The 26,255-nt window shown below is 41.6% G+C and overlaps 1 protein-coding gene across 1 annotated transcript in view; it reads right to left on the bottom strand.

Annotated features, from left to right (window-relative positions):
* MYO10 (myosin X) overlaps positions 1–26,255 on the bottom strand; it is a 161,997-nt gene that overhangs the window by 90,605 nt on the left and 45,137 nt on the right. The window contains exon 4 of the mRNA XM_051799353.1: positions 996–1,154. Within this exon, the coding sequence (XP_051655313.1) occupies positions 996–1,154 (159 nt within the window). The remainder of the gene's footprint in view (positions 1–995; positions 1,155–26,255) is intronic.

The following is a 26,255-nucleotide window of genomic DNA, read 5'->3' as shown; positions in this document are numbered from 1 at the left end:
AAGGGTAATGTGCACAGGAATACTATTTCATTATGCCCTTTTTTGCTTTTTATCATAAAGAAATTTCTAAATATATAGAACATTTAATTTTACACTTTTATATGTTTATATTTAAAAATAAAGAAGCCAAACTTAATAGATGAAGCTTTAAATAAAGCATGTATATGGCCAAATCAAGGGCCTAGACATGTGATGCAAACAAAAGTCATTTGTGTTCTGCAATTATAATAAAAAAAAACAAAACTAAACCAACAAAATGACCCACCACTGAACCACTAAAGAGTTTGATTTTGCAATCTGCAACTGCTGCTAATATTCCTTCTATCTTTCTCCCATTTAGTGTACTTCCAGATTCAGGAAAGATTCATATTTAGTTAGTTCAAGATTAACAAAAATATTTCAGGCGCAGGTAAATCTAATGATAAAAGCTTCATGACAGAGTTAAAAAAAAGAATTCTGTGTGGACTAATGCATAGTTTTTGAAACTGACTAACAGACTCCAAACTCCAACTATTTGTATTTAATGGCACAAATCCTCAGCTTGACAATCGTAATGCTTCTTTCCTAATACCCTTTCTACTACAGTAGAAGAGGGGAAGCTGATCAGGATTGGATCTTGGCCTGGCAGGATCTCAAATGGCAGTGACAGACTAAATTCCACCACATCCTCTGTGGTGATATATACAGGACATATTGTTGGGGCAGAGTCTAAAGGAGAAGAGAAAAACAAGAGCCCTTTACACGACCCTGTCACTGAAAGTGCCAGTTTTTCAAGGCTTTCGAAGGATTGCCTGGCCAGTCCTGAGCTACCTTCTCCTTCCATCACTGTTGATGAGAAGTCACTAGATGAGGCAGACTTCAGCTTTATGTGGACACATAAAGAACTGGAGAACATTAGGAGAGGAGATAGCACAGAACAGCAAAACATATACAGCACTTAAAACATTCAAAAACGTTCCCTCTGGATATTTTTCTAAAGTTTAGAAAAAACTTACGTAGATTTTATCTTGCTGATATCGCTGGAATAAGTTGTGCATAATGGAGCCTTCGTGGAGATCTACAAGTGCTGCCATGTCTTCCACACTCTCTGTGCTTGTTTGATGCATAGGCGTTACTTTTTGGTGTGTGATCGTGCTCTGCTTATAAGTGAATACCTGAAAGAGGGGAAATAAAGACAATATAATAATCAGAGCACACATTCAAACACTTCCATCTGAGAACGGAGCTTTCATACCCATTCCTATTTCTTAACCAGTTTATCAGTGTGCAGACTTGTAAAATATAATAGCTTTCCAGTGATACCCTCTCGTACAGCTTCTCTGATAACAACTGAAGCCCCAGATACCTACGTGGGTATCTGACAGTGCACTGAGATCTTTTCCTGTTTAAGGGCAAATGCAATCTCGTTTCACACTGGACTACTGTTAGACTTTATTGAGAGAAAAATAAACCAAGCAATAATCATTCCCCAAAATCCTAAACTAACCAAACAAAAAAACACCCCTTACAGTAAACCCCACTTACAGTCAAATTACTCCGGAAGGAAATGTTGTACAGTGCAAAACAGAAAACAAAAATTATTGCTCTAATAGCCTGCAAGTGTTCATCTGTTTGATCTGAAATCCACTTAAATGTTTCTATTCAACTTTCCAGTCAGGAAGTGGTCATTACTCCTAATGTAAGTAGCATGCTCAGTTCAGCATGCATCAGATATTTGGAAATGCATGAGCCAACAGATTTCTAATTAATTGACTTCTGAGATTAATTTCTGAAGCTAGTTCCACACAAACAGTAAAAGCTCTAAAAAAGCTCAGTCAGAAAACCCTTCTACAGATCTTCCATAAAACTATCACAAATATTCCAGAATCACAGAATCAACCAGGTTGGAAAAGACCTCTGAGATCAAGTCCAACCCATGATCCAACACCACCCTGTCACAGAACCATAGAATCAGCCAAGTTGGAAGGGACCTCTGAGATCATCAAATCCAACCCCTGATCCACTACCACCGTGGTTACTAGACCATGGCACTCAGTGCCACATCCAGTCTCATCTTAAAAGCCTCCAGGGACAGAGAATCCACCACTTCCCTGGGCAGCCCATTCCAATGCCTGATTACCCTCTCTGTAAAGAATTAATTCCTAATATCTAACCTGAACCTCCCCTGGCAGAGCTTAAGACCATGCCCTCTTGTCTTACTTGATAGCTGCCTGGGAGATGAGACCAATCCCCACCCGGCTACAACCTCCTGTCAGGTAGTTGTAGAGAGTGATGAGGTCTCCCCTGAGCCTCCTCTTCTCCAAGTTGAACAACCCCAGTTCCCTCAGCCTCTCCTCATAGGACCTGTGCTCGAGTCCCTTCACCAGCCTTGTCGCTCTTCTCTGGACCTGCTCCAGCACCTCAATATCCTTCCTGAACTGAAGGGCCCCGAACTGGACACAGTACTCCAGGTGTGGCCTCACCAGTGCTGAGTCCAGGGGAAGAATCACTTCCCTGGTCCTGCTGACTGCACTGTTCTTGATCCAGGCCAGGATGCCATTGGCCTTCTTGGCCACCTGGGCACACTGCTGGCTCATGTTCAGCTTTCTGTCAATCCAGACTTCCAGGTCCCTTTCTGTCTGGCTGCTCTCCAGCCACTCTGTGCCCAGCCTGTAGCACTGTATGGGGTTGTTGTGGGCAAAGTGCAGGACCCAGCACTTGGCCTTCTTGAACCTCATCCCGTTGGAATCAGCCCAACTCTCCAGCCTGTCCAGGTCCCTCTGTAGAGCCCTCCTGCCTTCCAGCTGATCGACACTCCCCCCACCAACTTAGTGTCATCTGCACACTTGCTGATGGTGGACTCAATTCCCTCATCTAAATCATCGATAAAGATATTAAACAGAACTGGGCCCAACACTGATCCCTGGGGGACACCACTAGTGACCAGCTGCCAACTGGATGCAGCTCCGTTCACCACCACTCTCTCGGCCCGGCCCTCCAGCCAGTTCCTAACCCAGCACAGAGTGCCCCTGTCCAAGCCATGGGCTGCCAGCTTTTTCAGGAGTATGCTGTGGGAGAAGATGTCAAAGGCTTTGCTGAACTTCAGGCAGACTATATCCACAGCCTTCCCCTCATCCACCAGGTAGAATGCTAAGATATACACATCCTCAATCTACCTAAACTTTTATGAATACCAATAACATCACTAAAGAATATAAAACAATAGATTTCGAATTCAGCATCCCATTTCCTTTTAATTTACATCTTGGCACATCACCCTTATAGACATATGCCTGCTTCTCATAGCCAATGCTCCTCAGGCATTATTCGTCCCTGCTAATGGTACCATTTCAGTGTAAGGAAGTCAAAGCATGGAATTAATGCAAATACTTCGATAATGTGGAACATTAGAAAAAAACAAAACCCTTCCAAAATCCTTTAAACTAATATTTATCAAGCAGATGGAAGCAGAGACATAACCATCAGCCCAAGCACCAGTGAGCACTGGGGGGCTGCTGCTGCAGGCTGGGGGTCGCATTGTGCAGCACTGCCTAAGGGGTTACCTCTGTCCAGAAGGAAAAAAACCCTCTGAGGTTTTTCAGCATAAAACCTTACATATGCTCCTGGTAATGAAAGACTGAACAAGTGTCATCGTAGGAGGCCATCCAGGAAAACAGTGATGTTGTCTGTCCTGCTGAGATCAGCACAAAAAAGAGGCTGAAGAAGCAAGAGGCTGAAGGTAGATCAGAATAAACACAAAGCTCTGTACTTGGATATCTTACCAGCTGACAGTACTGTCTGAACATATTTGTTCATTAAAATAGTATCCTAGGTATAACAAATGCTGGCTCAGGCCATTGCACCGTTACAGATGTCACTTACACAAGCAGAAAGCATGCCAAAGGAAGGCTAGGGGAGAAAGGAGATCCAGGAAACAAATTTCTAACACTGGGCAGCATCACAGACATAAACAGGATACGTGAACAAACCATCAGAAAGTTCCTATAGATTCAGAGTATCCAAAGCATAACCCCTAACTGAGAAAAAAACCAGGTACAGAGAGATCAGAGCCTTATTTTGCAGTGAACAAACATCAAGATGACAGGACAAGGATTTGTATAGGGCAGAGAGAATGGACAGTGTGGTAGGTTGGCCTAGGCCTTCCTTGGTGACCAGTTTGTAACCAAGGAAGGGTCCAGATTTACCCAATATTCCCTACAATTTTTACGTAAGCTGGGCTATAAGAAGAAAGGAGGAGAGGCCTTCGCTCTCTTTCCTTCCGGCGGCTTGGAGGTGCAGGTTCCCTGCTGTTGAGTCTGTCGTGTTGGGGAGCCAGGCCTGGTAAAGCCCGGTCGACCTTGGGAGACAGAGGTTGCTGGCAATCGTTCCAGAGCGACTCTTGGTTGTCCCAAGGAGAGTAGTGAGATATTTCTTTGCTAACTATTTTAGTTGTTAGATATTGGGCTACTAGTCGGGATATATATATATATATTCTATTTTGGTTTTGTTCCTTTTCACTTCCCCCTTCCCTTTCCCTTGTGAAACTGTATATATATATTTCAATTGTATATAACTGTAACATAAGTGTAAATATATTTATATATATTGCTTTAGCTCTCTCTCTCATTTTGGTTTTCTTGGTTGTTTTTTTCTCCCTCTTCTCCTGAGCTTCGGGGGGGGGGGGGATGACTTCTTGTGGTAAGGTTTGGAGACTTGGGAGCCAGCTTCAAACCATATCAACAGAGAAAGCAGCCACTTGTACATGATACAGGAGCATGAGGTCCAGATATCTAATAGACATAATGAATGTGGAAAGCATAAATTCACAGCAAAACTTTTGGGGCTGAAAAGTGTGTTGGCAGTCCCAAGACTAACCACACAGAGCACAAGCGGAATTAGAGATAGTTACATCTCAAAAGTAATAAACTGCAGTTCCTCGTCAGAAGAACCATAACAAAAAACCCAAAAGTCACACTGCAGAACATAAATACCACAAGCTGAAAGATTTGGAAATAAAAGGGATTTAAAGAGAGCAAATCCTAAAAAGTAAGGAACTTAACAAAGGCTATGTATCATCCTGGATACGGAAAAATAGACTCAATAAGACAATCAGGAAACCAAAATGGGCTGGTACCTATCCTGTGAACATGGAAAGGAAGTAAAACATCACTTCTAGGAGGATAATCTCCATATTTGTGATGTCTGTTCTTTGATATGTGATACACAGGTTAGTAGAGTAGGCAGAGCACCCCATACATCACTGAGCATGCTAATTAATGTAAAGAATTCACAGAAACACACCAAGAAAAACAATGTGACAACTGATTTGTGCATGGCAGCACTATTGAAGATGGTCTCTGCAGATTCATCCTTCCCACTCAAACTACTATTTTCTCTTCTTCAGGCTCGTTGTTCACATACTTTCATCTCTCCCACTGCCTTCTTGTTTGGGTGAGGAAATGGTTCTGTGAGCTGGGTCAGAGATAGGATAGTGCATTGACCAGCTAGAAAACACACCAACCACTAATAATGGCTGCCACCCAAATTAGAGAGGAGGAAGACCTCTTCCCCAACATCGGGTAGCTACTTTTCCTTTACTTTTAATTTTTACCAGAACCATGGTAAAAACTCAGTCAAAATCATCTAACGAGATCCAAGTCATGAGACAGGACTGCAGGATCACATGCACAGACCTCAACTCCTTAAAATGGGCTTTTTGCAGCCCTGCTGCTCAAGCCCTGAAAGGCCTGCTTTGTATTATTTCGTCTTGAATCACACTCTTATTAGGATAAGGACATGGAAAAGCTATGTTGAACTTTATCGTTACTAATTAGAAGATCATGTTATGAAATGTTACAGCACTTGAAATCCTCAGGAAATAGGAACTAAGAGCCATTCTGCAGGGTCAGCACAAAGAAGAGGAAGATGACCAAGTTGGCTCCTGAACTTCAAGAGGACTCTGTTGGCAGAGTGCAGGAGCATCCATCCTCAAGGACCTTGCTGACATTTCTGGAACGTCAAGTGAAGTACGCAGGAAACTAGAATAAGATTTAAGACAACCCTAAATGAGAATTCAGCAAAAACTCCTTTCCTTTCTAGATATAAATGGTTCAAGATAACAAACAAACTGAATACATGGAAAACTCTAAATTAAACTTTAAAGAGACAGCATGCAAAATAGGAATTCTAAATATTATTATGGAAGCGAAAATTAGAGGTTCAGACAGGATGGACTGATGCAAAGAACAAAAACAAAAGAACAAGCTCAAGAAATACAAGACAAAACAGCAAACTCAGCTAAACAAGAGTCAAGTGCATTTCACTGGGAAAGGAGAATACTTCAAAACTGTTCTACTGTTGCTTCCACAGCTTATTGGTGCTGTGATGAACACACTAAAAAGGGACTTAAATGAGGAAACGACCTAAAAAGCTGGGGGATCAATGCTATCCCGCACAATTAAACTGGCATGAGAAAAAAAAAAAAAAAAGAAAAAAAAAGTTGTCTTTCAAGCCTTCCATTTAAGGGGAATATCACAAAACAATGTAAAATTAATTTGCTGCACAGAAAAAATACCCCTAAACTCAGGATCTAACAGAAATTGTATTTTAACAAAAGATTTAATTTTTAATACAATTTATTAGCAAAGTACGTCAGAGTAGGCCCTCAATGACAGGACTACACATGCTTTCTCTTTTACTGTATCATTTCATGACATGATGCCAAGTGAAAAACAAATCCTGCTTGAATCAGGTCATTAAATGGCATCAAGAGATTTCACAACAGCCGAGTCAAGTGAGTTTAAGAGAATGCTGAATTAAGTACTTATGTACATCAAAAAACCCACAATCCCCACTTCTTTCAAAAGCTAAAAGTCATACTTGGGATTTCCAGCCTGCACAGAGCCCACACACAACTGAACCTCTCAGGGTGTTTTTCACAAGGAGATGGGGTTTTGGCCTCATGCTGATGATCCATATTAGATGGGAGGAAGGCAGAAGGTACTCCAAAAGTTTCCTGATGAACAATTTAGTATTTGAATTTAACAATCTTCATTGTTTTAGTGAGAATTCTGTGAGATTTTTATTTAAAGATAGAAGTAGGCTTGTCTGCTCTGTGGAAGCCCTGAAGCAAGCTAGATCATTACTGAAACTATTCTCTGCAACACAGTCTACTGAAAAGCTTACGTGTTGCAAGCATTTTAAAACACCCCTTCCACACAGTGACCTGAACCATCACCCCTCCCAAACACAACCCCCAGCCAGCAAGGGCTCAAGTTTCTTTCTTTCTTTAATTCAAAGACTGTTAATTAGTTGAGAACAAAAGGTGGCCATGGGCACTGGCTCCCCACTCTCCAGATGGGGACAAGATGCCTGCCTGCAGCCTCGAGCCGGACCACCAGTCACAGCTGTCACCCACCATGCAGGCAGCAGCCACGTCAGCTGGTCACCTGCCATCAGCCTCACCATCAGTAACACACTGGATGTGGTACTGCCTGACTGATGCCAAGTACTGAGTGCTGAGGTTCTCAGGAATGGTTACACAGCTTAGCATGTCCCTGCCACCAGTGTTATTGCAATAAATCAAGAGGGTTTCTTGGTAGGGGTAACAGAAATGGAGCAACCAATCTCCCTCTGCTGCCCTCTCGAAAATTTTTTAGCAACTCTAGGTGTACTCTACAAACTGCAGGGTCTTACACAAGATAATCCTGGTATGCAAACACAGAAAACAGAAATATCAAAGTCTTGTCACTCACTGGATTTAAATTAAGTTGCTCAAATCCATATAACCAGAGGGATAATGTAAAATATAGCAAATACAAAATTCAGTAAGATGGGGAAAGTGAAGACAAAGAAGTATTGTATAGAAGTTATCTGAGACAGGTTTACAAACCAAAAATATACAACCAACCACTATGTTTCCAATAATGCCAATTATATTAGTGAACCAACTGCTACATCATCTGGGCAGCCCACAAGCACCAGAAAGCAAATCTAATTGACCCAAAAAGTGAAGCCCTTCTGTCACTGCTGCAGAGACTGTTCTATGTGAGCTTTTCAGAGAGTCAATTGCAATGGCTATGGTGATGTCCATGAAAATCCACATGACTCAAGAGCAGCTCCAGAGGATTTGGTTCGTGTGTTCACAACATCAGTGCCCTTGGTTTTCTAAGGCACCATAGCAGAGATGAGCACAGCCCAGTAAAACACACAGAACTGTACTGAGAAACATCCACTTAAGAATACCAATTCTTTTTTCATTCTCTGCTGTTGGTCTGAACTGAGGATCATCATTTGTGTTTCCCTCGTGTTTAGAAGCTAAAAGAATGCAATAAATCTTACAAAATGTCTTTATACATGAGTCCAAGCAGAAAAAAGAGGCCTTGAGCTCACATTACAAGCTGTGGAATGCGACGTTCCAGGAAAGAAAATAAATCATGACAAGTCCAAGGACCCAGAGATTAAACAAAAAATTAAAATGTAGTAGTTTACTCTTTTTTCCTGAAGAGATCTACTGTCTAAGCAGATACTTAAAATACAGGACAAGGAGGCTCTCTTATAAATCAAAAGTAGTTTAAGACCAAATGTAAAGCAGATGAACTACTGAGATTTTAAAATTCTATGGTTAATCATGACAAGACTGCGACCCAAGAAATGTTTCTGTCCAGTAATTTACTATTTCTCTGTAACAGCTGACCTTAGACATCCACCTTGTTGTCCCAAAATAATCCTTCAGGAAACAAGATGTACCAGGGCCCAAGGTTTGCTTTGATGTAACATAATTTAATCTCATTCAAAGCAACTAAGAAAATGCCACAATGAAGTTTCTTAGCTATTAAACTATGAAGGAAAATGAAATAATCTTATGTAAGGCATCTATTGATGTCAAGAAAAAAATATTACCAAACAGATATCATTACTATTGTGACTAACTGGCCTTTTCTTCAAGCAACAATCCCATACACACATCAACTGAGAATCAGTCACCCATTCTGTAAAATTCCTCCCCATTTATGCTAGGAATCACCCCACTCCCCAGCCTCCCTTTCCAGTTAGATATTAATCTTGATCTCTAATGCAAAGTGTCTAAATGACCACTTAGCACATTACTGTACCTTCCCAATTAGTTGAGTAAAACATAACCTGTAAATTGTGTGTAATCCTGTACTTTATTCTTAACTTCCGCTCACTTTAGTTCCTGCCATTTTCAGTCTTTGTTCTTTGTCCTATCAACCAAATCCGTTCCAAACCCTTCCTCTCAGTCCACTTTTCATATCCCTGCTCAGACTCATTGAGGCCTGGTCAGTAGCTGCTCCCAGGTTCAAGGGCTGGGAGTCTGTCCCAGAGCCTTCCCCCACCTTCTCCCCAGCCTTCAGTGGAGACAGCACCAGCGATGGCTTGTAGCACCTCCCCTGAAAGCTTTCCTACTACAACTTTTGGGTTCTCACACCCACGCAGAATATCCCTTTTCGCTCCCAAGCTCCACAGTGTGGGGAAGCACACTACGAGGATGGCAGTCCTGGTCATCGCCACAGCACAGCTCAGCAAACCCACTAAATCGCGCCTCTTTGTTGTTTCCCTACACACTGACCACTGTCAATAAGCTTGTCTGATCAACACTTCCCACCTAACACCTATTCCATGAGAGGCACTTCAAGGCAGTTTACTCCATACACTGAACTGTTTCCGTTCATAGACAAGCTCTGTCATCAAGTATGAACAAGCTTCAAATTAGAGGTTGAGCACTTATGACCTTTCAATTGGGCTTGCCTACAAAGACAAGTAAGAAATTTAATTCAAATTAAACACATCCATTTTACCTAGATTATACTATTGTAAGCCAAGCCTCTAGGCAGTCCCTACTAATTCTTACAAGGAAAAAAAAGTGCATCTATACTTTGTCTCCAAGTGACCTTGTATAATTTACAGTACCTGTAGACACCACAAAGCTCAATGTTTAAGAGGTCCACCTATAAATACTGTGACTGTAGCTCTACAGAAAATGTGCAACATTTCTGGCGTGTCACCAGTACCATCTTGACCATGGAAAAGTGCTCCTTTCTTCTTGAGATTAAAGAAACGGGAGAATCGCAGCTGCTCAAGCTTTCTCACAATCCTGGACAGAATGAAGCAGTCCAAGGGGAGGACACAGGAGATGTACCACAGGATGGGCCTTCAGCTCCCTGCCACATAGCTGATCAGCACCAGGGTCTCAACTGGAAGCCAGCTTTGGCTGCACAGGAAGCCAGGGAAGAGGCTTCTGACCCCAGAGCAGACTCCATCACATAGCAGAGAAACAGAAGGTCTGGACCCATGTTCCCCATGGGTTCAATCCTCCATCTCTTCTGGGATACCCCACCAAAGGCCCTTCCAAGTCAGTGTTACTCTAAGCAGCACCCAGTAAACAGACAAAAGGGTAATATTCCTTTTGATTTAGTAGCTGAAAGGACAAGGGGGTAAAAACTGATGGTTTCCTCTTCTCAGGAGGAAGAACAAAACACTAAAAAAGCCTCACCCTTTATTCATCCTTTTCCACACAATGGAAAAGTAGATGGACAATGGCAGGCACTGAAAGCCTTAGCTTTCCTGTCAACATCATTTACAGGGCAAGTAACAAGTGAAACTTTAAGTTTCAAATTCATATTTATTCAGTGATTCACATGAGATAAACAATGTCTACTTGCAACTGAATGAACAAGACTGAATTTGAAAAAAATGCCCTGCTTCCAAGAACAACTATGTTCAATAAGCAGCCTACAAATTATACCAGCTTTTTTGAGACACAACGCAATTCATCTCAATAGGGTTTTTTTCTAAAAACAAAGACAAAGAAGAGGAAAACCCTGGTAGGTAGCTGACTGGACTGTCTCTGAGACTAGAATAGGAGCAGCCTGTGTGCAACTTCGCAGCAATGCTTCCATGGGAGCCAGAGCTCCAAGGGGCCATCCCTGCAGAGCAAATCCTGTTCCAAATGAAGGCCTGCCAGAGAAGGTGACACACCAGTGATGCTCTCCAGGATACCAAATAAAACCTGAGCAATGCCATCATGAGCCTTTGGGTTTCATCCCTCTACCTTCTTCTGACCTCGCTATGAACTGATCCTGCCTGGGCTGTTGGCACAGCCCCCATAGTCCATGGGTACCAACGGTGCCCAAACCCTGTAGAGACTGTCCCACCTGCATGAAGCTGCGCACAGGGGGGACCAGGAGCTACCTAGGGAGCTGCTGACAGGTACAGCTGCTTGGCAGGAAGCTCCTCTCAGGAAAGTTTGTGGTGCTTATCACCACTGCATTATTACCAAAACCAATGAGGCTCTGCCACAACACCAGCTGTAATGGTTGAAAGGTCCTTGCATCACCCTGGAGAGAGCTGGTCCCCCTGCACAGGAATACCACAGCCACTGGGCTAGGGCACTCCCTCTGCAAGGCTGCAGTTGCAGAGGGCTGCAAGGGAGTAAAAACAAAACAGATCCAGAAGAAAGGCTTGGAAATGGATGGCCTTGACAGCAAATTTCAGTGCACTGAGACAATATAGGGCTTAGGTTTCCCTTACTCCTTCTGTCAGGCCTGGTCCAACCCAGTCAGATGCAGCTGGACATCATAGCTTCATGGATCGCTTGCCTGGTGCTGGCTGAATATCACCAGCTGACAGACCTGCAGGAGCACTCCAGCAGGCTCCAGTGCCAGGGCCATCCTCATGCCAGCCGTGAGGTAACTGACCTGGCCAGGAGCCAGGCTGCAAAAGAGCACAGTACAGACAGCACATGGCTACTGGTGGTACGATCCAGCACACTCCTAGAGCAGTGCACCAGTCAGGGAGGTCTGCACAGTTTTACAACCCACAACTATCTCTGTCCTGAAACACATCACCCACAGAGGTTCAAGCAGTAACCTCCACAGACCCAATGTCCTCACACCTTCTCCTCCTGCAGGTCTTACACCACTGGCAACAGAGTAAAGTATGCTTCTCTTCCAGGACTTACCATCATCTCCATCTCTGTGTTCCTCTTGCAAAATCTCCCCTATCTGCACTCATTTCTCCTCCCTTCCCCTCACCCCGCCATTATGTTCCCAGTTTCCCTCCTTCACCTCCTGGTGTCCTCTCCTGCCTGCCACCTTCCCTTTGGCAAGGCCAGAACTTGCTTTCCATCCCACACATGCATTTAATTTTGAATTTAAAGTGTCCAGTCCCTGAAACGCTGGCAGAGGTGCACCTCAGTCCAGTTGTCAGTCAGCTGATTCCCTGTCTTTTTGCCAAACCCAAGGGAGGACCTAATGTCACAGGTAACACACAAGGGCTGTCAGACAAGAAATCAGAGCTCTTCTTTGAAATAGGAGTGTAAATGTTATGTAAGATGCCCTAAACACATCAGGGCAAAAAAATAATATAGAGCAAGAAAAGGATACTGGCAGGCATTAATCATGAATCCAGTGCTGAGGGCAAAAAACACCCTTTGCATTGACTGTTTTTAAAACTGTTTGTCAATTAAAGACATGACAACTTGCATATGCATAGAGGAAGTTCATAAATATGCAAACTCAGCTTTCCGATCTCCTGACAACATTTAACTATAAAACTCTCAATTTATGTCCTCCTCTCCCCCCGTTTTTTTTAGTTTCTCCAAATCTTGGCTTGGTTTCTGCTAGTGTAAGGGCTGTATGCCTCAGTGTAACAATATTCGATTGTACTCAGCTTTTTAATCAAACAAGTTTTTGTTCACAACGGCAATGTGTCCGCTTCAATAGAACCTTCCTGTCTTAATTTAAAAAACACCTTTTAGATCTTTCCATATTGACATGTTTCCAGAGAAGCAGAATAGGCAAGAGATTAACATGAGAGTGAATTGGTGGAGCCTGAAATTGTCTTTGACGGGATCATTTTCAAGACCTTTTGAAGTCACTCTGCTGACATTTAGATAAGGCTCTCCTCTCATCATTGTTTCTTTAAAAAAAACCAATTAGTTTTACTGGTTTTTTTGCCTTTATGTTACAAGAATAAAAAAATCTGAATATGAGACATGGTACAAAGCTCTGTGAGTTTGCAGAGATCACTGAATCATAGAATATCTCAAGTTGAGAGGGACCCTTAAGGATCACAGAGCCCAGCTCCCTGTTCCTTGCAGAACTACCTGAAACTAAACCATATGACTAACAGCATTGTCCAGACTCTCCTTGAACTCTGGCAGGCTTGGTGCCATGACCATTTCCCTCGGAAGTCTGTTCAAGTGTTCAACCGCACTCTGAGTGAAGAACCTAATATCTAATCTAAATTCCCCTGACACAGCTTCATGTAATTTCCAATTGTGAAAGCCTAAGTTCAAACTGAAGCATGAGCTCCTTGTTTTAAAAGACAGCAAAACTCAGAGTCCCTTTACAGTTCTTTTTAAAGCTCACTTTTAATTTTTTTTCACACAATATCACAAAATGGTTTTTCTACAGTATCAGTAATTACCTTGTAAAGACAAACCAACCCCTCCCCTTTACTGGCAATCTGCATGTCACGCTCCTACCCACACCCCTGGCACTACTTACTGTTGCTCAAGCCCAGAAAATAAGAACTGGGTACAACCCCGGCTTGAACATCAGCCCCTCAGTCACTCTTTTCTTGTACTTAAAGGATCAGAGGGGCTTTTCATTAAGCCAGTGTTTACTACCTGCTGTACCTGCAGGTGGCCTGTGGTGTGAGGTTTTGACACAGTTATACTGCTAGGAAGAGAGCCAAGGGTATATTTTAGCTACAGCTCAAAGCAATCCTTAATGAGGTAACTGTCTATTCAACTTCCCTTCCACAAAAATTATGTAGAAAAGGGAGGATCTGAACACATTAAGCTCCTAAGAACATCTATCCATGAAAATAAATATGGACATGATGACACATGACACACAATGGAGAATACTCAAAGCAAAATTATGGGCAGGTGAACAAGAAACACTGGGCATTTCCCCCAAACCTAAGCACGCAGTACAGTTTCTATAGCAGCCTTGTTAACAAGGCTATGCCATTTCAAAGTTAATTTTTATCATTTGTACTCATCTCAATTCATCAGCCTTTCAGGAAAGGGCTGTCTGAGGAGAAACAGTATGGCCACTCCCTCTGTCACTACAACCATTAATTCAGTTAAACAGCGACTGGGATTTTTTCCAGCTCTAACTGAAGATAACTGGAAGCTGCCCTCAGACAACAGTGGGAAGAGGTGACCACTCCTATGTGCCTGGTTCTGACATGCAGAGGTAATTATACTGTAGGCAGGGACATACCAGCAGGTGTCCAAAGCTGCCTTTTAACCTGCCCAAGTTAGCGCAAGCCGCACAACAGCACAGTTTTCCCCGCCCAAGAATGCACCCTAAATATCAACAAATTTTTTTTTGCTAATATGGAAGCACTGGCAAATCAAAAAAAAAAAGAAGTGCAGGTGGTTTATCCACACTCAGAATTACCCAGTGCCGCTTATAACGATTGGCAGGAGCAGCACAGTCTCGGGACAGAAGATGCTCTTTAGCCGTATTTCATAGTCTAGGCTGGAGCTAAATCTCAGCTGGCTCCATACAGCAGGAGTACGGTTTCCTCCCATCAAGATGTGCTAACCACGATGCCAGTACTTGCAGTTCAGAGACACAGGATAGTCCATGTGTAGAATTAGCCTGGGTCTAGGAAGGATCATTCACTCAGCTTTTCTGCTGATTTCCCTGGGCCCCATAGTAAAGCTCACCACAGCCCGTGTCAGTGCTAAAAGAGGCCACAACAGAAAGCTTCATGCACCATGCTGGAAGGATTTACTGACTTTGCCAGAGACAAAGAGAAGAAATTCAGCTTCAGCTCTGCACCCCAGTAAACCACTCTTCCCAGAGACTGAGGCACTGAACCTCAACACCCTGGTCCACAGTGCTGTTTCTGTGGCTAAGTAGGGCTATACTGCTCTTCCCAGCACGTCCTACATGAACTAGGGGCATCTCACACTCCTGTTTCTCCCAGAAGATAAGGAGATGGCTGTATGGAGAGACTGTCAGCTTCAATTTGGAAATAAAAAAAATAGACATACCAGCTTCCATATGCTGGAGAGGAACCTGCCAGTGTATGATTACTGCAGGGACAGCTGCCCATGTCTGCAAATCCTCTGAAATAATAATTCTGCAATAATCCCTCTTGAGAGGCACTGCTCTCACATGCCCTGCTAGCAGGACCACGAAAAAGGACTCTGTGTCTGCAGAGGGAAGGAACAAGGGACCTTGCCTTTCTACCATCAGACAATCATGGGTCACTGCAGAGGGCAGGGAGTCCCTCTGCTCTTACTGCTGCTCAGGCAACTTGGCAAAAATAGTAGCTGACAGAAGAAAGGAGAAAGAAGTTGGAATAATTCTTCTGTACAGTAAGCAAAAAGTTAGGCTCTTTTAATAATATATTCTGATAGGTTAACTATTCAAGGAGGTTTTAGCATCAAAAATCATCATAAACGTTATTATTCTCAAAAAGCGCAAAGCTATCATATTTTACCGTGTTACAGAGTATATTCTGCCCTTGAAGTCTTACTTTTCTCCAGGACCAGTGTGATTAGACAACATCAGCAGTCTCCAGCAGATGACCAGCAGCTCCTGGAGAAGCACTGTGGGCCAGTATCACTACACACATCAGCCTGTTGCAGCAGGGCCTTGTTTTGCTCTCTTCAACCATGAATTCTTCCTAAAAAGTTACCGAGGCCCTTTGCTAGCTGTGGCACAAATGTCAAAGCCTCAAGACATTCAGGGCTCTCATGTTTGCATGATATTCTCTAAACAAGGTGCCCACCAACACGCCTTGTTAGGCTGAACTGCCCTGGAAAGCCACAACACTTGTCAGCAAGGAAATCTTAAACTGGCATAATCGGGACTGGCTCTCCACCCCCCTACTTTCCCAGCACTGTTAGCTGCAGTAAGAGGAGAGTCTGCTGCAAGAAAGAACAAAACAGGTTTGGACAAGCATGAAACAAAGCTGCACGTATCTTAAGATAGCAGCCAAGGCGGTTAAACATTTTTCATTACAAACGTGAAACCCAGATCCGCTCCCTGAGAGCTCAACCGAGATCCCTCAGACCCGCATGCAGCTGAAGTCAGAGGGTTCCAGCAGCCACATGCCAGCCTCCTCTGAGTTGGAGGAGCTGGAGTGCCCCTGATAAGTCATTTATGACATCTTCAGTTAGTTTTTAGGAGGGAACACCACCCAGCTGAAGCTTTCCAGACCTCCTCTGCCCAAGGACTGCTCTAGTTAAAGATCAACAAAACCAGCTGAATATTCCACAGTGGCTCAGTCATCATGAAACCATGGTGAAGAGAAAGGGAAGAAGTGGAGTAAAGAGGAAAACAAAAAAGGCGACAGACTTTTTTTCAATAAATAAATAAATAAACAAACAAACAAACAAACAAACAAATAAATAAATAAATCCTACTGTATCTTGTGCAGAAATAAGGGCATGAATGCATACCTATACTCAAGTTCAAAATCTTTAAGTTTAGACAGGGAAAAAGAGAAATTTCTTATTTACAAGTGGCACCCCACAGTTATCGTCTAACTTGCCCTGAACACCAGCATTACTCAGACTGATTACATAATGAGGTACTAATTACTCAGGCTCTCTGAAATCCATACTAGTAAATTGGATTATTACTCAAATAAAGTATACATTGTTAGGAATGCCAGAGTGAGTTCTTTCTTTGCCTGAACATTTTTTAGGGAAAAAAGCTACCTCTCTGCTATAAAGTTTTACAGTGTCTGGCACAAAGACCTCTTGGAGATTCGTAGGTACAAATATGAAAACAGTACTAAATTTTAATATGTCTAGCTTGGGGAAAAACAGTATTACATTCTTTTGCTCGGTACTCTTAAAAGAAGCACAAACAAATATATCAGGCTCAAGAGCCTAAGAATTCACAGAACAGCTGAAAAAAGCTTTTCTTCTGTCTGTCTTAGATTCAGTGTCATTTCCCCTTTCTTACAGACTTAGAGATAATATTGCACGTATTACTGTTCATTTTCTGTTAATGTGTAGGTAAGAATCTCTTTTCATTATCCTTGTGAAAAGCCTGTGGATGTTAAATACAAAATCTTCAAGCTTCAAAAAAAAAGGAACGGTAGGTTTGACATGGCCTGTCTGGGCCACGCTCTTGTGGTAGGTTTCTTTGAAGAAAAAGACAAGTGGCACTGCTAGAACTTGCTGAGAAGACAGGAGCACTCACTGGTCCTTGCAGGGCATGAATCCACAAATATGGGCAGATGGAATGCTTAAGAGATGCAATACCTTTCAAAGACGTCTTACTGCATGGCATGGATATTGTTTTATCTGTGAGAACGTGCATTATATACTGATAAGGAAAAGAAGTTGCTTCTGGCTGTAAAAGTTTGACAGACTGTTCTGTATGTTACTCCCATAAAATCAGCATATAAAATGGCTGGTTTGCATTTGAACTATAAAACTCAAGAAGCAAAAGGGCAAACAACACACATGAAGGTGGCTCCGCTTATTAAAACATATGTGTGCCATTTAATTTCCTATAGCTTACCTGTGCTTACATTTGAAAACCACTTTGTATTACATACCAGACAGCATGTATTGTGTATGCTGGAGAAGCCCAATTATAACTAGTTCCCATGATACCCATCAAAGAGCAATTCACAGTATTTTTTTTCTGTCCCAAATAAGGACAGTACTTCTTCAGTAGTTGTGTCAGAATTATGGAGACAGACAACAAAGATGTCTTATATTCAGATAATTACTTGGTAGCATTACACATAACCGTAATGTTTATTGCCCTGGAATGAAAAACCCAACCTTCTGCTGCAAAGAAAAATACACCAGTATTTTTCTGTCTTTGTAAGGATACTGTTGTTTATTTTTGAATTTACTTTGACAAACCTCAAACACATGAAGCTGTAAAAGCTCCAGTCTATATTATTTAAAATGAGGGTTAGCTAGAAGTTTGACATGAAATACAGTGAGATTATTCTGACATGTTACTAAAAACCAATTAGAACAAACAGATTAAAATTGGACCACCTTTTCTGATTCCTTGAATTGGAGAAAAGGTTGCAAGAGAAAGACACAGACATGACAGTCTCGTCTACTAGTGAACAGCATTGCCCTCCACTTACCTTACCAGTCTACTCCCAACTATTCAAAGAAGTTTATTTTACTGTGTTTTCTGATAAACACACTTATTAGAATTCAGCTTTAGAGATCAACGGGGGAAACTGCAGGGCACGGGGGAGTGCATGGGTTGCCTAGCTTTTTATGTCCCAGTCCCTATCCCTTTAAATGCTAGAATTATTCACCATAAATTTCCAATAGTCTGCAAAGTCCACTGTGTTGTTCGTTATGGTTCTGATGGAATGCAAGGTGAGCAAGGACTCTAATTTTTCTCATTTTGTAATTTTTTTCTCCCTCTCATTAGAAAGAAACTAAGTTTTGCTGCAAGGAATGTAGAAGAAAAAAATGCAGAGTTGGTCTGAGTGGTTTTATCCACGTAACTTACAAGCTGATGGGTATACTTGCCTGAATCTACTGCAGTACAGCATACAAGCTATAACAATGAAAAATTCTTCTACAGAACAAACAGCACCAGATTAGAAGACAAAGGATGCATTAAACAACTATTTTATTTAGCTACCCATGGCCTGAGCTAATGTCACCTCACCCTGAGAGTATTTACCTAACATGACTCAAGCAATGGCAGTGCTGGATTAACAGGTGGGTTCAACGATCTTAGTGGTCTTTTCTAAATGAAATGATTCTATGATTCTATTATTTTTCTCTCCTCTTCCATCTCACCTGTGTATGCTTCAGAACTGAGTTATACAATTTCCTTCCTTTCAGCAAAATGAACTGTTACCAATTATTCAAATAAAAGAACCATTATTTATCTGTCATTCCACATTACCATGGCTTCAAGTACAAATCTTTATACTAGTATCTTCATACATTTTTCTGTTAACATACACATTGACAAACAACACACAGGCAAAGCATGCAAAGACCTTCAACACTGAGTAACATCCACTGAGGTACCAGTGAGGAATCACCCAATGTCTCATTTAGTTCAAGACAGGTAGGTACAAGAAAATCATGCTTGTTTCTAGTATAGTTTAAAAATTAATTTATATTAGTTATTCTCACGAAATCTCTGCATTGTAGAGAATACAAAACTACTGCTATTTTGGAAGTTCTCATTTCTGGGCTTCACTCATGTGAAAAAGCTCAGTCAACCCAACACATTTGCTGACACCACCATCCCAAGGCCTTGCATGCCTAGCAGACTCAAGGGAAAATACACAATCTTGTGCTTCTCTGCAAAAATACTACTGTACTATGGGGAAAAAACACACCCCACAGGAGCATACCATGTGCAACAACTGCGCAGGTATAAATGCGAGCTTCCAAAGCACCAAATTAAAAGACAGTCCCCATGATTTTCCATTGGGTAGATTCCTTTGTAGCTGAAATATCCAGAGAAGGAAACAGACCAAAAAAGGAAAAGGAGGCTCAAACTGGGATGCTGGAAGTCAAGACAAAATTTTAATATCAAATATTCAACAACTGTAAGATGCTGGGAAGAAACTCAGAATCCCTAAATACAAGCTATGCAGGTTCCCATCACCATTTAAATTAGAGCACCTGATTCAAATATCATTATTTATAGGGTTTGATTTAACTGATCTGACCAAGACCAAAATAGGTCCCTTTATCAAATGCTGCACAAAAAGAGAGAATCGCCACCCCACCACAAGAGCATGTCCATCAGACACTGCTTTATGTTCCCAGGCAGGGAAACACAGTACATGCAGCCCAGGTACTAGCAGAGGAAGCCTGCTGGTGAGGGAATGGTCTAACCTAGACTACCAAAATGCACTTCTGGAGAGGACAAGTCAAAGAAAGCACATGACTCGTCAGTGGAATTAAGTCAGATAACAAAGTTCAAACAGCACTAATTTTGATCCCCTTCATCTGCTCCCGCTCAGAGCCAGGTAACTCAAGCACCCAGACATACAGGGCTGCTAACAGAGTAAGCAAGCACTAGTCTGCACACTAATTTACTTCTCATCACCAGAGGCTTCTCCCATTAAGACAGGTCTACACTAGATGCTGATGATGCATCCTGTGAATCACAGATATGAGCGGTTTTCCCAGGAGAGGCCCTTGACCTCAGTATCATTACAGTGAAAGTGCTTTTTCAGTGAATTTTCTTTTGCTCATGAGGCTACTGGGTTTACTTGTTCCAGGGTTAGTACTGTCCACGTAGCCAGGGAAGTGCTAGCACATGTGCCAAAATGTTTTTCCAGGCCTCTTGGGGCACAGTTCAATCCAATTAAAACATGCACAAAAGTAATAAAACTCAAAAATTATTCCCTTGGTGCTGTGGGCTCCAGCAGTCCAAAGGTCTTTCAGTCTACTATAGTGCCAGCAACTTGAAGTCAAACTCTTTCCAACAGAGTTTTTTCAGCTATTTCCAAAATCACTTGACCCTTTTTCATGTGCATTTGAGATGCAAACCACGCTGACTAGCCCAGGGTCCAAGACTTTTCTGTCCAGTTGTGAAGAAACGAGAACAGCTTTACCCCCCAAAAAATCAGCACTTAACTGCAAGCATGTCCTTCTCCTTATAAAACTGCACCACTGCAGTGAAACCACTCAGCTACATCAGCTGAGGTTATAGTGGTAGCAGTGCCCACACAGAGATTTTTATTTTGGCTTTGCACAAACCACTTCCAAGAAAGCGCTCTGAAGAAAAGGAGGGGTGAGAAAGACAACCTAATTTCCAAATAATGGTGCAAAATGTGTTAGCATGCAAAGCTTTGTCAACTCAGCGATCTCTGAAAGATCTTTTTAACCAATGGAGAGACATCACCTTGGAACACAATACTACAGGCAGATGCTTCAAACAGGATACTGACCACAGGGAACAGAGATTCCACAATTCAAGCTATTGAGGCACACACAGCAATCTGCCACTTAGGAAGGGCACAGGACACACTCCTGAAACACAAGGTAGTTTTAAATGTTAGTAAGACACTACCATGTTGTCTAAAGCTCTCAGAAGATAACACCACTGAGACAAGTTCAAGTAAACACTATGAATAACCACTGCTAGATCCCAGGGAAAAGAAGTGCATTCAAATCAGCAACCAGTAAACGTTTATTTCCAGTGGGAAGAGGCTGTCAGAAGTGGAGATTCTGGTTACTCCAGTGACCACACTCAACATGCTGTGCTCACATCAGATATACAACTTTTACCCCACTGGATGCTCAACCTCACCAACCTTTGGCTAGATCCAGCCCACAGGAGTCTCTGGATAAACTCAACACACACAGGTGAAAACACAGCGCAACTACTGCCCAGAGAACTCCTGCACATATGGCTGCTAAACTTACTGGGAGCTGAAAAGTTCCTCTCAATTTGTAATGGCGCTTAGTCATTAGTATTTTCTATTAAGAAAAATGCTTATGTTCCCAGGACTATAGACCTGTTACAGACTACTTACAGTAAAAAAAGCTGCAATACTTCTCAAACAAAATACAAAAGCAAAGAGCAAAGTTTGGGGGTGGTTTGGGTTTATTTTTCTTTTTGACCTATTTTAAAACACAAAACAAGAAATGAATAACAGGCCTTTTAATACTAAAGTTATACTCCCAGAAACTAAATTTTCCATGAGCTCAGAGACCAAACCACAGACACTTACACTACCATGTATTTCAATATATTTGTAATGGATCCAAGATCCCTTAAAGTTCAAATTCCACTTGTACTCCAAAGCAAGAGGTAGCTTTTTTTCCAAGCCTTTTCGCAAACCTGTTATTCAATAATGAGCTTTCAAAACTATAGTAAAATTTACTGATCCCTTTATACTCATTATCCTGGTCTCTTGCTGTGCTTGCTCCTTTTAATGGATGGAGCAAGTATTAGCTTGATTTCCTACCACACATCAAGCTTTCAGCTGAGGTTAGTAATATACATCTCTAACAATTGATAAGATCTCTATTAATTTACTATTAAATGCATAAAGCTAGAGATTTTATTTTTGCCTTGCATCTGACAGATAGTGAGAGTATACCTTACTTTCCTGACATGCTACAAGTTTTGCATGTAGATGAAACTGATAAGAGGAATTCAAATCAAGGCAAAAACTCAGTTATCATAAAAGAACTGAGATTAATATATCCATTTGCATTCGTATGTAGAAGAAAAAAAATCACAAAGAAGCGCCCCAGTAATACTGCAGTCGATGCATAACAGAAGAAAGTTTTAAAACCTCAAGTTAGCGAAAGCAGATTTTGATGAAAAAATTAAATTAAACCACATGCCTGTTCAAAATACAGTCTGATGAGAAAGTAAAGAAAAAAAAATCCAAAACAGTTAAAAAATAATTTCATTGCTCCATCTTCCAGACTTATGAGGCCTTGCATATTCAGATCCGAATAGTCAGGCGTGAATTCAGATGAAGCAGCATAAAGGAATTGCTGCTGACAGATCATGGAAGTCCCACTACTCTGGGTGAACTCAGCAGAGGTAAAGGGACAATGTTGCAAGATGTTTGCTCTTGGCAAATCTGTGCTAACACAGACATTAAGTGCTTTTCCATTAGTAGAACTGTAATTTTTTTTGTTTAGCAGAAATACTCTTTGTCTAAAAAAAATACAAATCACTTCTTAAGTTTCAAAATTGGAAACTAGCAAATAGCATTCCCAAACTCACTTCTGCCTCAGTCACCAAGCATCCTGTGGTGCTCTTGGCTGAAAGCAACAGTCAGAACCTGCCACCTACACAAATGCTGGAAAAAGTTAAAATCACCAACACAAGGAACCTGGCACTATCTCTCTGAACCTAAGGACCTCCTCTCCTGTAAGCCCAAGGGAACAAGAGCCGGGCCCCTCTGACAACACATATGGTCATACAGCATCTTGCATGTTCCTGTAAAAGAAAATGCCAGCGAGACACTTGCTCCTTAAAAGCACAGCTGCTGTCAGGGTTGGCTACAGGAGTCCCAGCCATCCTCACTGCTGCAGCTCACTGTAAATGACTGTAAGTCAAGGAGATGCCACCCCAAATCTCCGTGAGGTTTCCAATTGTTCTGACACTACGAGTTTGTCACTTTTGCTTTTATGCACTACTCGGTACAATGTTGTAACAAATGGCTGAGGATCTGCACATGTTACTGCTCTGCAGTAAACATAAAGCAGCAGTAGCTGATGCACGCATTTACTTATATTAAATATGTGGTTTTAAGCACTCAAATCTCTTCAAAGAGTGAAAAAGAATCACCACAATCATTTCCAGAAATCCCCCCTACAACGGCAAGTCTGAGCCTATCGGTACCCATCAAGCTCATTTTAAATAAACATAACAGCTCCCACAAAATTTGTTTATTGAAATTAACTGCAGGGCTGGAGATAAGTTCGGTTTATTTTCTGCAGTAATTTGCAAAGCCAGAGCTGTGTGCTGGAACTTTTAAACAAAGCGCTGGAGTCAGCAGGACCTGATGTTCGACCCAACCACTGATTCACCACCTGACCTTGAAGGAGTCCATCACCTCATCATAAATCTGTTGTCCCAGCTGTGAAACTGGATGAAAGCAGGACTACCCTACAAAATACATGCTACAACTAGTTTGGCCTTCTGTTAAATAAACATAACGCCCCCTCAAAACAAACCCTACAAACTAAACAGCGTGTTTTTTTCTGTATACAAAGCACTTTGTACTGTACGAAAACGGAGTGCTTTACCAAGTGGGCGGGAAATGGATGTAAATATTTACACATGTACTGCAAAGAGCTGTTACTCACTCTAGGGATGTGTATTTTGGTAGCTGTATAATTCAAGAACTACATCAGCACAGTGGGGGTGCTTCACTAGATAGAAATAACATGCTGGTCTCTGGAAAGCATGCATTATGCTAAGAAGGGCAAAGAAAAAAAATGACATAAAGGGGACAGCTCCTGCCAGACTGGAAACTAAATTAGCTTCAAACAAAACAGAGATTCAACAAAACTACAAGTGCTCAGAGCTTAATTACAGGAGTAGATGAAACTACTAGCTTAGCATCCAGATTTTTTTTCCATTTTTCCATCATCTCACAAACTCTTCCAAAAGGCAAGTGTATTTTGGACTGGTAAGTAAGCCTGGAAGCACAGAGGGTAGCTATTTCTCCTTATGCTCGATTGCCCCTTATGCCTGCCAAGAAGAAAAGTTCATGCTAAGATAGGGAGGAGAAGGGTCGCCTCAGCCAGTAATTCAGCTGCTTCTGTTGTGTCCTGGTGCAAATACAGGATCTGCTACTTTACATACCTCCATACTCAGTTCAGAGTTGACACTTCTACTACAGTATTTAGATCAGTGACACATAATCCCAAATGCAAATTAAAAACAGATTTAAAATATGTGCTATGTAAGGGAATGAGGTTGACTGGATTCCGTTTCACATGGTGAAGTCTGGCTCCATGAACTCATGGGTCCTAAAAACTCAAATACCATTTAATAGTGTTGAAAAAATCTGGACCCAGGTCCCAAAGGCTTCCTTTATAAGTTACTTTCATCTTCCATTATAAAAATTTATCTGTCCATTCAGAAATTTTTAGAGAAAAGATAGTTTCCCATGGTTATCACTTCAAAGATGAGTTTGCTTTACAAGCACCAGTGTTGTAATGCTTGTCCACTACAAATTAGAAAACTAGGTTTTCTAATCAATTGCCGTATAAAAAGACATTTCCTTCCATTTTCATATATAAATAGAGGAAACATTGCTTGTAACTGCAACCTTGAACCACATCTGATAAGGTGCTTAGTATTTACATAATGTCCACACTAAAACTGATAAGTACATCACGTTGTGCACAGGTTAAAAGTTATGCAAAAAATGCATGACTCGAGAGCAGCCTCAGCAACTCTGAATCTCTGTGGTGTCTGGATCTTCATCTACTTCAAGCTGCCTAATCTGCTTTAAGGACATCAGGTACAGTAAACTGTTTGTTCAGCTTGTGGAGAGTCAGATTTAAGGATTTCATATTCAAACAGCACTGACTCAAGTAGTGATATTGGTTCAAGGACTTTTCAAAGTGCAACTGCAGAGCTTATCAATACCACAAAGTGAATACTACTTGACGATGTTTTCTTTAAACAAGGCCTTGGGCTTTAATATAGCACCAGTGTGACACTGTAACTGAAAAATCAAGTCTTCACTCAGAAAAATTCTGTAGGCTCCTGTTGTCCACCATTTCTTCTACAGAAATGGACTTGCATGTGATGCCGAGTAAACACATTTTACATCCAGTGTTTTTAGGAAACAGTACACGTATACATCTGTGTGAGCACCAACACGCCCATTTCCCCACCCCATCATATACACAACACATGTACACATTACAATATTTTCCAGAAGAGCTGTATTAACCTACTTAGAGGCATTAAGATTCTGCATTGCATTGCAATAGCTCTGCTCATTTCTGAAAGCATTTGAATAAATGTATTTGATACATACACTGTGGGCATGCTTGGGATTAACAGAGATTAGCAACTAATTTGGAGTAATTGAATATGCATAGCAGTCCCTGGTCCGATCTGTTAACACAATCATTAACTATCAATATAGGGAAAGCATTTTTAAAAATGCTCAGGGAAACAACTCAGAAGAAAACCAAAGGTGCTGCTTAAGAAAATATGGACCCCCTAGCAGCCTTCTGCTTCTTGGCCTCCCCTTCACCTGCACAGGCTTTGCTGGATGCAGCCTCTGCCCCATCATCAAGGGTTTTGTTCACTTACAAACTCGGTGCAGCGGTCACATTCTCCTTAGAAGTACATGCTCATGTGCTGTACTAACCAAGCCTTTGTCACGCTTCTGTTGCTTTCCTGATCATACTGCTCTCTTTTCTGCCCTGCTAAGGACATGTGAAAAACATTAACATATTTCAAATGCCTACCAGACCTTGAAGTATCCTTGTCAGAATTTTACATTTCCTGGTCAAATCTTGTGGTGACAGAAATCCTGTGTAATTGCATTTAAGCAAATAATGATACACAGATAATGCCAATGAGTTCTAGCCATCAGATTTCAATGTATATTAAATGCCTGCCTGAAAGCAGCATTAATAATAGAATTAGTTTCATTATTTACTTCTAATTAGAACACCTTGCTGATGCAAGTGAAAAAAATGCACATTCAAAAGAGAAATAATCACCAGTAAAACACACATAATTATTTTCATTATAGGCTTGTGTCACTTCCAGCTATTAAGTGCTCCCTTCCCAAATCTGTTTCCCAATAGC

The sequence above is a fragment of the Manacus candei genome, unplaced genomic scaffold (assembly GCF_025592945.1).
Source record: "Manacus candei isolate 608988 ecotype Guabito, Panama unplaced genomic scaffold, ASM2559294v1 h1tg000049l, whole genome shotgun sequence".
Classification (NCBI taxonomy): Eukaryota; Metazoa; Chordata; class Aves; order Passeriformes; family Pipridae; genus Manacus; species Manacus candei.
This window is presented reverse-complemented; position numbering and strand designations above follow the sequence as displayed.